Source organism: Pseudophryne corroboree, chromosome 1, assembly GCF_028390025.1.
Source record: "Pseudophryne corroboree isolate aPseCor3 chromosome 1, aPseCor3.hap2, whole genome shotgun sequence".
NCBI classification, from domain to species: domain Eukaryota; kingdom Metazoa; phylum Chordata; class Amphibia; order Anura; family Myobatrachidae; genus Pseudophryne; species Pseudophryne corroboree.
This window is the reverse complement of record NC_086444.1, coordinates 314,544,594-314,556,987: the sequence shown is the minus strand read 5'-3', so window position 1 is coordinate 314,556,987 and position 12,394 is coordinate 314,544,594. Positions and strand designations below refer to the sequence as shown.

General features: G+C 47.1%; 1 protein-coding gene across 1 annotated transcript in view; it reads right to left on the bottom strand.

Moving 5' to 3' along the window:
* The window catches only part of ABCB9 (ATP binding cassette subfamily B member 9), a 242,092-nt gene that overhangs the window by 85,798 nt on the left and 143,900 nt on the right, over positions 1 to 12,394 (bottom strand). Inside the window, exon 10 of the mRNA XM_063964555.1 lies at positions 3,072 to 3,231. Within this exon, the coding sequence (XP_063820625.1) occupies positions 3,072 to 3,231 (160 nt within the window). The remainder of the gene's footprint in view (positions 1 to 3,071; positions 3,232 to 12,394) is intronic.

Below are 12,394 nucleotides of genomic sequence, written 5' to 3'. Positions count from 1 at the left end.
TGGTGACCACAAACACTCCACACACACACACACACACACACACACACACACACACACACACACACACACACACACACGGGATACAGAGTTCCTCCCCAAGAATGGCAAGAGAGACGCAGATTGGAGCCAACCCACACACAGAGCTTTTATACATATAAGGGAGACCCCTTATGAGCGCTGACTGCGTACCTTAATAGGATACACAGCCGTTTTGCTGCCTCCCCCCCCCCTTCTACAACCCCCTGGTACCGTGAGATAGCTGGAGATTGCTTCTTTCCTGGACAGCGCTGTGTAGGCAGGAAAATGGCCGCCATCTTCACACTGCCTCCCCCCCCCCCCCGCTTGCTAGGGGGGTCGGTGTCTTACTCGCCACAATCTTCAGCTCTGCAAGGGGGTGGCGGCATGCTGCTGGGGTGAGCGATCCCCTGTGGCGGGGAACGATCTATCCCCTCTGGAGCTCAGTGTCCAGTCTGCGGAGACAGAGGCTCAGACCCCGCAGGGCGGACACTGCTACCCCCATAAGTCCCTCGCTGCAGGGAGGCTGTTGCCAGCAGCCTCCCTGTAAAACAATAAACTTTAAAAAAATAACTTTTACTAAGGAAACTCTGGAGAGCTCCCCTAGCTGTGACCGGCTCCTCTGGCATATTTTCTAAACTGAGTCTGGTGGGAGGGGCATAGCGGGAGGAGCCAGCCCACACTCTCAAACTCTTAAAGTGCCAATGGCTCGTGGTGGACCCGTCTATACCCCATGGTACTAATGTGGACCCCAGCATCCTCTAGGACGTAAGAGAAAGATATATTTATGCAAATTTAAAGGTCATGAAGCAGGATTAACAACAGGGCAGATGGGTAGGCGGTCACCCAGGGGCTCCCACACACAGCTACATCACCAATGTGTTTTAGGCACTGTGGCATATTATAAACTGGGGTTTCTGTGTAGCATAATATGAACTGGGGAAATATAGTGTGTTTATTATATTTGTACATTCTTTATTAACATCACAAGCATATCATACAGACAATTTTATTGGTAGGTGTACCCAGAAATCAATTGCCATAGGCCACTAACAAACCGTAATCCGGCCCTGTCATTTCATATCCTGGAGTTTGCAAATTACCATAGTGAACAAGGATGATTACATAGTGTTGTTTAGTAATAGTATTATACAGTGTGTATATATATATATATATATATATATATATATATATACATACATACATACATACATACATATACACATACACAGTACTGTGCAAAAGTTATAGGTAGGTGCAGAAAAATGCTGTAAAATAAAAATGCTTTCAAAAATAGAAGTGGTAATAGCTTTTTCTTCTAAATTAACATTAGACCTCAGACAGACTTGACGATGTTGAGATTAAGGCTCTGTGGGAGTCATATCATAATTTCTAGGACTCCTTGTTCTTTCTTTACGCTGACAATAGCTCTTAATGACATTGGCCGTATGTTTGGGGCTGTTGTCTTGCTACAGAATAAATTCTGTTAATTTACTTCAGCATTTTGTTAATTGAGACGAAAAAACTATTAACACTTCTATTTTTTAAAGCATTCTATTTTGCAGCATTTTTTCTACACCTGCCTATGACTTTTGCACAGTAATATATATATATATATATATATATATATATATAAAATATATATTTATCCTGCTATGGGAAAGACCACAGATTACTCAACAAGGCAAACAGAAGTCAGAGTGTTTGTGCAGTAGGCAGGGGCGTAGGGAGGGTGGAGCTCGAGCTCCAGTCTCCGGCTCCCTGTAACAGCTGGGAGCCGGGACTCGGGATAGGAGGAGATGACTAGAAGAGAGGGAAGGGGTGGCCACCACACTGCCTGCATGTTCCATGTCACTGATTGCAGTGCAGAGAGTCCAGTGCAGTGTGGTGTGTTGTTAGGGGAGTGGGGAAGTTTGGAGGCTTGTAAGTAGTAGCTTCCTGGCTGTCAAGTATCTGCATTCAGTGATCTGAAACATGGAGGCAGTGTGTTGGCCACCCCTTGCCTTTCCTCAGTCCTTTCCTTCTACCAACGGAGGTCAATCACATAGAAGCCCCACCCCTCCAGGCTAGAATGAGAAGCTGCTCTGCTGCTGCCCACTTGGTGACAATGAATGTGTGTATATGGTGTGTATATATGTGTGTATGTGTTTATGTCTGTGTATACTGTGTATATGTGTGTGTTTGTGTGTGAATATGTCTGTGTGCATATGTGTGTTTATGTGTATACATGTATGTGTGTGTTTATGTGTATATATCTTTGTATACAGTATGTGTGAATATATGTTTGTGTTTATGTATGTCTGTGTATGTGTGTGTGTTTATGTATGTCTGTGTGTGTATGTGAGTGTGTATATATCTATGTATATGTGTGTTTATGTACGTCTGTGTATATTTGTGTGTGTATATATATGTGTATATATCTGTGTATATGTGTGTGTTAATGTATGTCTGTGCCTAAATGTGTGTGAATCTACAGTATATATGTATGTATGTGGGGTGGTGGGTGGGGGCGCAGTGAAATGACCCTGCTCCGGGTGTCATGTCTCCATGCTATGCTTCTGGCAGTAGATACCCTAGACTAGAGCATGTTTTAATGTGTTAAACTGCCATCCTGGTATAGAGGGGAAATGCCCTGTAATTGTGGCTCTTCCACAACACTCCCCAGGGATTTCTGCTTACATTTTAATTAGTATAATAATTTAAGTGTACGGAGCAAATCTTTGTAGGGCAAGTACAGATGAGGCTGACTAAGGAGGTGCAGCAGTGAGACAGAGGGTAGTGATGGACCTGCTCAGGAAAGCTTGCAGTCTAGAGGTAGACAATGACAGTAGGAGCTGGCTGAGGTGGAGTTTAGCTACAAAGCAGATTAGCACCTTGTTAAGTAGTAGTATTTTAGGGCCCACCCCGCAGTGAGCGCACACATTGCAGTGGAGGTAGTTCCACCACTGTATACCTCCTTGCCTTGTATTATCTTCATACTCCTGACTGCAGTCATCCATTCTATCTGCCTGTGCGCACATTTGTTGTATGTGATAAAATAATCAATAAATTAATACCTGTGTTATACCCATCTTGAAGCTCCATAATAAAATTATGTGCATTGGCTCTTTTGGCTGCACTTATTACTACATCCAGGGGGACGCCATTCAGACCATAGGAAATATTACTGTGAATGGAACGGGCAAACAGCAGAGGTTCTTGGCTCACCATGGATACCTGTCAAGAAAACACCAAAAGGGAGAACACAGACAACTATAATAGTAAGTAACCCAGACAGTGGACCTAATTCAGATGTGGTTGGAGGTGAGCCCTCTACCACAAAATACCGATTATAGGTACTTTGCACATGTGCAGGACCTGTTCTGCACATGCTCGAACAGGTCCTGTGACAAAGGACACGGCAGACTGTCAGTGACAGTCTGGTGCTGTCACTGGCATTTAGGGGTCGGGAAGAGGCCAGGGATCTCCGTCGGCTTGCGTGGCACTCAGTGATCCGATGCTGCATCCTAGCACGCAGGTTGGATCAGTACTGCAGAAGAAGGCGGCTGCTTGTAATAGACGCCTCCTGCTAAATTACAATACAGAGCTATTGCTGCAGCTTCCAAGGAAGCAGCAGTGATAGCAACTCCAACCACATGTGAAGTAGGCCCAAGGTGTATGAGAGACACATAGCCATGCGTATAGAGGACATACGTGTCAGTAAATAGTAAGGAATGCCCTCAGGTACAGCACAAACATGGCCCGTTAAGTGGTAATGTGAGACTCAATCACTTTAGGCAGTATCATGAAATCTGTAAACTGTGAAAATTACCACACCACACATTAAGGAATAAGGGATTACTAATCTAAAGTACAGTAATCCACATTGCCGCTCTGGAGTATTGGCAGGCTTCCCAGTATCCTCCTATAGACGTGGAAATAGCAAACATATAACCCTTAGGGCACACTGATCCAAGACTAAAGAAAACAATATGTGCACAGAAATATATTGTTATTATGTTCATTTCTATAAGGGATAATCTGAATCAGATGTTCCACAATATGGGCTATTTCACACTGGGCGGTATTTGCCAGAGTTTCAGATCCTTTCACACGGAACGCCTTTGTGCCGTGTTGAAGGATCTGAGCATGTGCAGCAGCAACAGCCACAGGCATCTCAGTAGTCGCAGCAGCCGGATGGCAGCTGACCAGCTCAGTGGATACTGACGGCTGTAACACAGTTACTGTGCCGTGCCCGTGCCCTCTGAAAGCTGCTATCTGCTACAATACTTAATTAATAAAAAGTACACAGACAAAAACCCTGAGGCTTGTTGCTGCCCGGTGAAAACCGGCCAGAGTGAAATAGGCCAAAGGGGGGAATTCTATTACCCGCAACTTGATTGACCGGACAAATTTGCATGACACCTGCCACAATATATGGAGGCGGCATCTCACTCAAAAGCACTTTTGAGAGAATAGGGGTGCAAGTCGATCGGGTGTGAGTCAGGCTGCCATTGCCGGCATTTAAACGCAGTGGCAATGGCAACTTGCCCCCTTTGCAGGTAACTGAAATCCCCCCTATGATCCCAGTGATCATTTTGTAAATAGTTTCTCATTTACTAGCAGCTCATGCATATAATTCATCTGAAACAATTGTGGAAAAATAGGATTTTAATACCTACCAGTAAATCCTTTTCTCTTATAGGCCCTACACACTGGGCGATTTTTTGAAAGATATGAACGATCTCGTTCATATCTTTCAGTGTGGAGACTCCAGCGATGAACGATGCGCGTCCCCGCGCTCGTTCATTGCTGGTCTCCCGTCGGCAGTGCATGCAGGCCAATATGGACGATCTCGTCCATATTTGCCTGCATTTCAATGCAGCCGCGTGACGGGGGGAGTGAAGAAACTTCACTCCCCCCGTCACTGCCCCCCCGCCGCCGGGTCGCTCGTCGGCCGTATCCGCCGTCGGGCAGCTCGGCGGCGGGTCGGCCAGTGAGTAGGGCCCTTTAGTCCGTAGAGGATGCTGGGGTCCCCATAGAACCATGGGGTATAGACGGGATCCGCAGGAGACATGGGCACTTTAAGACTTTGAAAGGGTGTGAACTGGCTCCTCCCTCTATGCCCCTTCTCCAGACTCCAGTTATAGGAACTGTGCCCAGGGAGAAGGACATTTCGAGGAAAGGATTTATTGTTAAACTAAGGGGAGATTCATACCAGCTCACACCTCAAGCATGCCACACAACGTGGCATTCAACAGAACACAAGCCAACGGCATGAACAATTGCAGCAACATGCTGACAATAAACGTAACACAACTAATAACTGCAGATACACTACGCACTGGGATGGGCGCCCAGCATCCTCTACGGACTAAGAGAAAAGGATTTACTGGTAGGTATTAAAATCCTATTTTCTCATACGTCCTAGAGGATGCTGGGGTCACCATAGAACCATGGGGTTATACCAAAGCTCTAGAACGGGCGGGAGAGTGCAGATGAGAGTGCAGCACCGATTGACCGAACTTAAGGTCTTCATCGGCAAAGGTGTCAAACTTGTAGAACTTTGCAAATGTGTTTGACCCCGACCAAGTAGCTACTCAGCAAAGTTGCAATGCCGAGACCCTCCGGGCAGCCGCCCAGGATGAGCCCACCTTTCTAGTAGAATGGGCCTTCACCGATTCTGGTAACGACAATCCAGCCGTGGAATGAGCATGCTGAATCGTGTTACAGATCCAGCGTGCAATGGTCTGCTTGGAAGCAGGACACCCAACCTTGTTGGGAGCATACAGGACAAACAGAGCCTCTGTTTTCCTAATCTGAGTCGTTCTGGCGACATAAAGTTCTGACCACATCCAGAGATTTTGACTCAGCGAAGGCGTCAGTAGCCACAGGTACCACAATAGGTTGGTTCATGTGGAAAGAGGAAACCACCTTCGGTAGAAATTGTTGACGTGTCCTCAATTCAGCTCTATCTTCATGGAAGATCAAATAAGGGCTCTTGTGAGACAAGGCCGCAAACTCAGACACCCGCCTTGCAGATTGCCATGGCCAACAGGATGACCACTTTCCAAGTGAGGAATTTCAACTCCACCTTCCCTAAAGGTTCAAACCAATGTGATTGAAGGAACTGCAACACCACAATAAGATCCCATGGTGCCACTGGAGGCACACATGGAGGTTGGATGTGCAACACGCCTTTCACGAAAGTCTGAACTTCTGGAAGGGAGGCCAATTGTTTCTGAAAGAAAACCGATAAGGCTGAAATCTGTACCTTAATTGAGCCCAATTTTAGGCCTGCATCCACACCTAATTGTAGAAAATGGAGAAAACGTCCTAGCTGAAACTCTTCTGTAGGAGCCCCCTTGGATTCACACCAAGATACATATTTTCTCCAAATACGGTGGTAAGTTTAGACGTTACCCCTTTTCTGGCCTGAATAAGTGTGGGAATGACTTCACTGGGAATACCCTTACGGGCTAGGATTTTGCGCTAAACTGCCATGCCATCACATGTAGCCGCGGTAAGTCCTGATATACGCACGGCCCCTGTTGTAACAGGTCCTCGCACAGAGGAAGAGGCCAGGGATCTCCTATGAGTAATTCCTGAAGATCTGGATACCAAGCCCTCCTTGGCCAGTCTGGGACAATGAGGATCGCCCGCATCTTTGTTCTTCTTATGATCTTTAGAACTTTTGGAATGAGAAGAAGTGGAGGGAATACATACACCGACTGAAACACCCACGGTGTCACCAGTGCATCCACTGCTATTGCTTGAGGGTCTCTCGACCTGGAACAATATCTCTGAAGCTTCTTGTTGAGACGAGATGCCATCATGTCTACTTGAGGAACTCCCCAACGACCTGTCACCTCTACGAAGACTTCTTGGTGGAGGCCCCACTCTCCTGGATGGAGATCGTGTCTGCTGAGGAAGTCTGCTTCCCAGTTGTCCACTCCTGGAATGAAGATCGCTGACAGAGCGCTTGTATGCTTTTCCGCCCAACGGAAAATTCTTATGGCTTCTGCCATTGCCGCTCTGCTTTTCGTTCCGCCCTGACGGTATATGTACGCTATTGCTGTTACATTGTCCGACTGGATCAGTACAGGCAGATCTCGAAGAAGATGTTCCGCCTGCAGAAGTCCGTTGTAAATGGCCCTTAACTCCAGAACATTTATGTGGAGACAAGTTTCCTGACTTGACCATCTTCCTTGGAAGTTTTCTCCCATTGTGACTGCCCCCCAGCCTCTGACGCTTGCATCCGTGGTCACTAGGATCCAGTCCTGTATCCCGAACCTGCACCCCTCTAGGAGGTGAGAGCTGTGCAGCCACCACAGGAGTGATACCCTGGTCTTGGAAGACAGGATTATCCTCTGGTCTATGTGTAGGTGGGACCCGGACCACTTGTCCAACAGGTCCCACTGGAACACTCTGGCATGGAACCTGCCAAACTGAATGGCCTCGTAGGCCGCAACCATCTTCCCCAGCAACCGAATGCATTGATGGATTGACACTCTTGCTGGTTTCAGAATTTGTTTGACCAGACTTTGAAGTTCCAGAGCCTTTTCCACTGGAAGAAAGACTCTCTGTAGTTCTGTGTCCAATATCATTCCCAAAAACGACAACCACGTCGTCGGAATCAACTGTGATTTTGGCAAGTTTAGGAGCCAACCATGTTGCTGAAGAACTGTCAGGGAGAGTGCAACGTTTTGCACCAACTGGTCCCTTGATCTCGCCTTTATCAGGAGATCGTCCAAGTACGGGATAATCGTGACCCCTTGCTTGCGAAGGAGAACCATCATGTCCGCCATCACTTTGGTGAAAATCCTCAGAGCCGTGGACAGACCAAACGGCAACGTGTGAAATTGGTAATGACAATCCTGTATTGCAAATCTCAGGTAAGCTTTATGCGGAGGATAAATGGGAACATGTAAGTAGGCATCCTTTATGTCCACCGACACCATAAAATCCCCTTCCTCCAGACTGGAGATCACTGCTCGGAAAGACTCCATCTTGAAAGAAGAAATTTAGGGATTTCAGGTTTAGGATTGGTCTGACCGAGCCGCCCAGCTTCGGGAACACAAACAGGCTCGAATAAAAACCTTCTCCCTGTTGTGACTGGGGAACCCTGACGATAACTTGATTTTGACACAACTTTTGTATTGCGTCGCAAACTACCTCCCTGTCCGGAAGAGAAGCTGGTAAGGCCGTTTTGAAAAAACGGCGAGGGGGAACGTCTTGAAACTCCAGCTTGTACCCCTGGGATACTATTTGTAAAACCCATGGGTCTAGCTCCGAACGAACCCAAAACTGACTGAAGAGTTTGAGACGTGCCCCCACTGGTGCGGACTCCTGCATAGGCGCCACAACGTCATGCGGTGGAATTGGCAGAAGCCTGGGAGGACTTCTGTCCCTGGGAGCCTGACAAGGCTGGTGATCGTTTACCTCTTCCTCTTCCTCTAGTAGCAAGGAAGGAAGAACCTCGGCTCTTTTTGTATTTATTGGGCCGAAAGGACTGCATCTGATAGTGGTGCGTTTTCTTTTGTTGTGGAGGAACATAAGGCAAAAAGGATGACTTGCCCACGGTAGCTGTAGATACCAAATCATCAAGGCAGTCGCCAAATAAGGCCTTACCTTTATATGGTAGAGATTCCATACTTTTCTTGGAATCAGCATCAGCATTCCATTGGTGAATCCACAACGCTCGTCTAGCTGAGACTGCCATGGCATTGGCCTTTGATCCGAAAAGACCAATATCTCTCGCAGCTTCCTTGAGGTATGCTGCAGCGTCCTTGATATAACCCAGCGTCAAGAGGATGCTATCCCTATCTATGGTATCTATTTCAGAAGACAAGTTGTCTCCCCACTTTTCAATAGCACTACTTACCCGCGCAGACGCAATGACAGGTCTGAGTAGCGTACCTGTGGTCGCATAAATGGACTTTAACGTAGTTTCTTCTTAAGGGCCGCCGTGTCAGGTGACGGGAGAGCCAGCTGTTTAGACAAACATGACAGGGCCTTGTCCACAGTGGGGGGTGACTCCCACTTTTCCATATCCGCCGAGGGAAACGGATAAGCTACCGTAATTCTTTTGGGAATCTGAAACTTTCTGTCAAGACCTTCCCAGACTTTTTCAAAAAGCGCGTTCAGTTCATGAGACAGAGGAAACGTTATCTCAGGTTTCCTTTCCTTATACATACAGACCCTTTTATCAGGGACAGCCGGGTCCTCAGTGATATGTAATACCTCTTTAACTGCCACAATCATGTACTGAATGCTTTTTGCCAATTTTGGATCTAATCTGGAATCGCTGTAGTCGACACTGGAATCAGAGTCCGTGTCGGTAGCAGTGTCTGCCAACTGGGCCAACATACGTTTTTGTGACCCTGAGGGAACCTGACTTTGCAATAACATATCTTCCACAGATTTCTTCCATGCCTGGGTCTGAGACTCAGACTTATCCAGCCTCTTACTAATAAGAGCCACATTAGCATTCAAGGCGTTCAACACATTTACCCAATCAGGCATCGGCGGTGCCGACATGGTCACCCCCACTTCCTTTTGTGTCCCTAATACAGCCTCCTCCCGGGAAGAGCCTTCAGCCTCAGACATGTCGACACACGTGCACCAAACACCCACAGACACACCGGGAATATAGGGGACAGACCCACAGTAAAGCCTGTCAGAGAGACACAGAGGGGATTTGCCAGCTCACACCCCAGCGCTCAATCAGCGGTTCTGAAGCGCCCAATAAATGCCCCAGACCTGCAGCACTTTTAATATAAAGTTTATTGCACCAAATTAGCCAGTGCCCCCCCCCCCCCCCCCGTTTTGCACCTTGATACTTGTCAGTGTGAAGGAAGGACCAGCGTCTCTGCAGCCTGATGGGGAGGAAATGGCACCTAGTGAGCTGTGAGGATGAAGCTCCGCCCCCTTAATGGCGCACTTCCGTCCCGCTTCTTTTACTATATGATTATACTGGTGGGGGTTAGGACAGTGCCTCGGCACTAATGTCCCCTCTTGCCAGTTTCCACTGAGGATTTATTAGCTGCCCCCCCCCGTGCGCCCGGTAGTGCTGTGTGTATGTGGGAGCTTGGCGCGCAGCGTTCGCGCGCTGTGCGGTACCTCAGAGAATGCCGTCACTGAAGTCTTCTTTTCTTTAGCTACTCACCTGTCTTCTGACTTCTGGCTCTGTAAGGGGGTGACGGCCGGCTGCGGGAGTGAGCATCTAGGCGTACCCAGCGATCAGCACCCTCAGGAGCTAATGGTGTCCTGTAGCCAGAAGCAGAGCCCTTGAACTCACTGGAAGTGGGTCATACTTCTCTCCCCTAAGTCCCACGAAGCAGGGAGACTGTTGCCAGCAGCCTCCCTGAACATAAAAAACCTAACAAAAGTCTTTTTCAGAGAAACTCAGTAGAGCTCCCTGTAGTGCATCAAGTCTCACTAGGCACAATTCTAAAACTGGAGTCTGGAGGAGGGGCATAGAGGGAGGAGCCAGTTCACACCCTTTCAAAGTCTTAAAGTGCCCATGTCTCCTGCGGATCCCGTCTATACCCTATGGTTCTATGGTGACCCCAGCATCCTCTAGGACGTATGAGAAAATAATACCCATTATAAGGTTTTGTTTTCTTTTTTGGGGCAAGATGCATCAAAGCATAATTTGCGGTCAAACCTCCAAAAATGCAATTTTCAGAGGTTTGGCAGCTTACCGGATATGCACCAAGCTCTGGAATGCGATATATTGCGGTGTTTGGATGCAGTGGGTAACACCCTCTTTATATGGCACTACCCTATGCCTATGGACTTCTTCCTGAGTCTACTACGCATGCGCACGTCTCTGGGGACACGGCGCTTACGCCTTGTTCCTGGGGACATCTCCAAGGCACATGCACAATTCACTTGGAAATGGCCATGGTGGCCATTTTCCAAGTGATTTGTGTCTGCAGTGCAGGGGTGCCACCGTGGGACTCCGGAGAAGTAAGTATATTACAGTGGTGCTTGAAAGTTTGTGAGCCCTTCAGAATTTTCTATATTTCTGCTGAATTTTGGCCTCAAACTACCTCAGATTTTCACACAAATCCTAAAAGAGGACAATGAGAACCAAATCAAACAATCTAATTTTTTTATTGAGGAAAATGGTCCAATATCACATATCTGTGAATAGCAAAAGTGTTCAGGCATTTATAATCTATGCATGTCAATCAGGTGTGAGTGCATAACCTGTCTTTTTAAAAGAACAGGGATCTATCAAAGTCTGATGAAATACTTACCTTTCCCCAATCCCCCCCAACCCAGACTACCCGCAGACTAAAGCTAGCCCTCCCCCCTGCAGCCTAACCCTAACCGGTAGTGCCTAAACTTAACCTTCCTTCCTTCAACCTAACCCTCCCTCCCCCACAGCGTAACCCTAACACTACCTGGGGTGCCTAACCCTAACCCCCCCTTCCCGCAGCCTAAGCTGCATATCATGAGAACGTGGGTCATGCAGCAAAACAATGACGCAAAGCACACAAGTCATTCGACCAAAGAATGTTCAAAGAAGAATAAATTAAAAGTTTTAGAATGGCCAAGTCAAAGTCCTGACCTTAATCCAATTGAAATGGCTGTGTAAGGACCTGAAGCGAGCAGTTCATAGAAGGAAACGCAATAACATAACAGAGTTGAAACGGTTTTGTACGGAGGAATGGGGTAAAATTCCTCCAAGCCGATGTTCAGGACTAATCAACAATTACTGGAAACATTTACATGCAGTTATTGCTGCACAAGGGGGTCATACCAGATACTGAAAGCAAAGGTTCACATACTTTTGACACTCAGATATGTGATATTGGATCATTTTTTTAGCATGTCTCATTTATTTTTGTCTCATTTGTTGATTTGGTGGACTTGTGTGAAAATCTGAGGTAATGTTAGCCCAAATTTCAGCAGAAATATAGAAAATTCTGAAGGGTTCACTGTAATTGGGTGCCGGATGTGCGGTGTGGGCCCCCTGGACCCAGGGGTCTGTGTGCACCGCACCCAATATAGAAATGCCTATAACTTACCACCAGATGCTAATGTAACCAATACATTCCACACAACATATTCATTCTTTAGCTAGTTACACGCTATACCAGGCATGTCCAAACTGCGGCCCTCCAGCTGTTGAGAAACTACACATCCCAGCATACCCTGACACAGCTTTAGCATTCTCTGACAGCAAAGCTGTGTCAGAGCATGCTGGGATATGTAGTTTCACAACAGCTGGAGGGCCGCAGTTTGGAAATGCCTGCGCTATAAAATTATTGGACCAATTTGGGTGGGGGCCTGTTTTGTTGTGTATTGTGTAGGTACGAGAGTTTCACCGATAAAATGGTCCAAAAACGGGCAGAAACACCTTTGATTATGTGATCGGGCAGACATG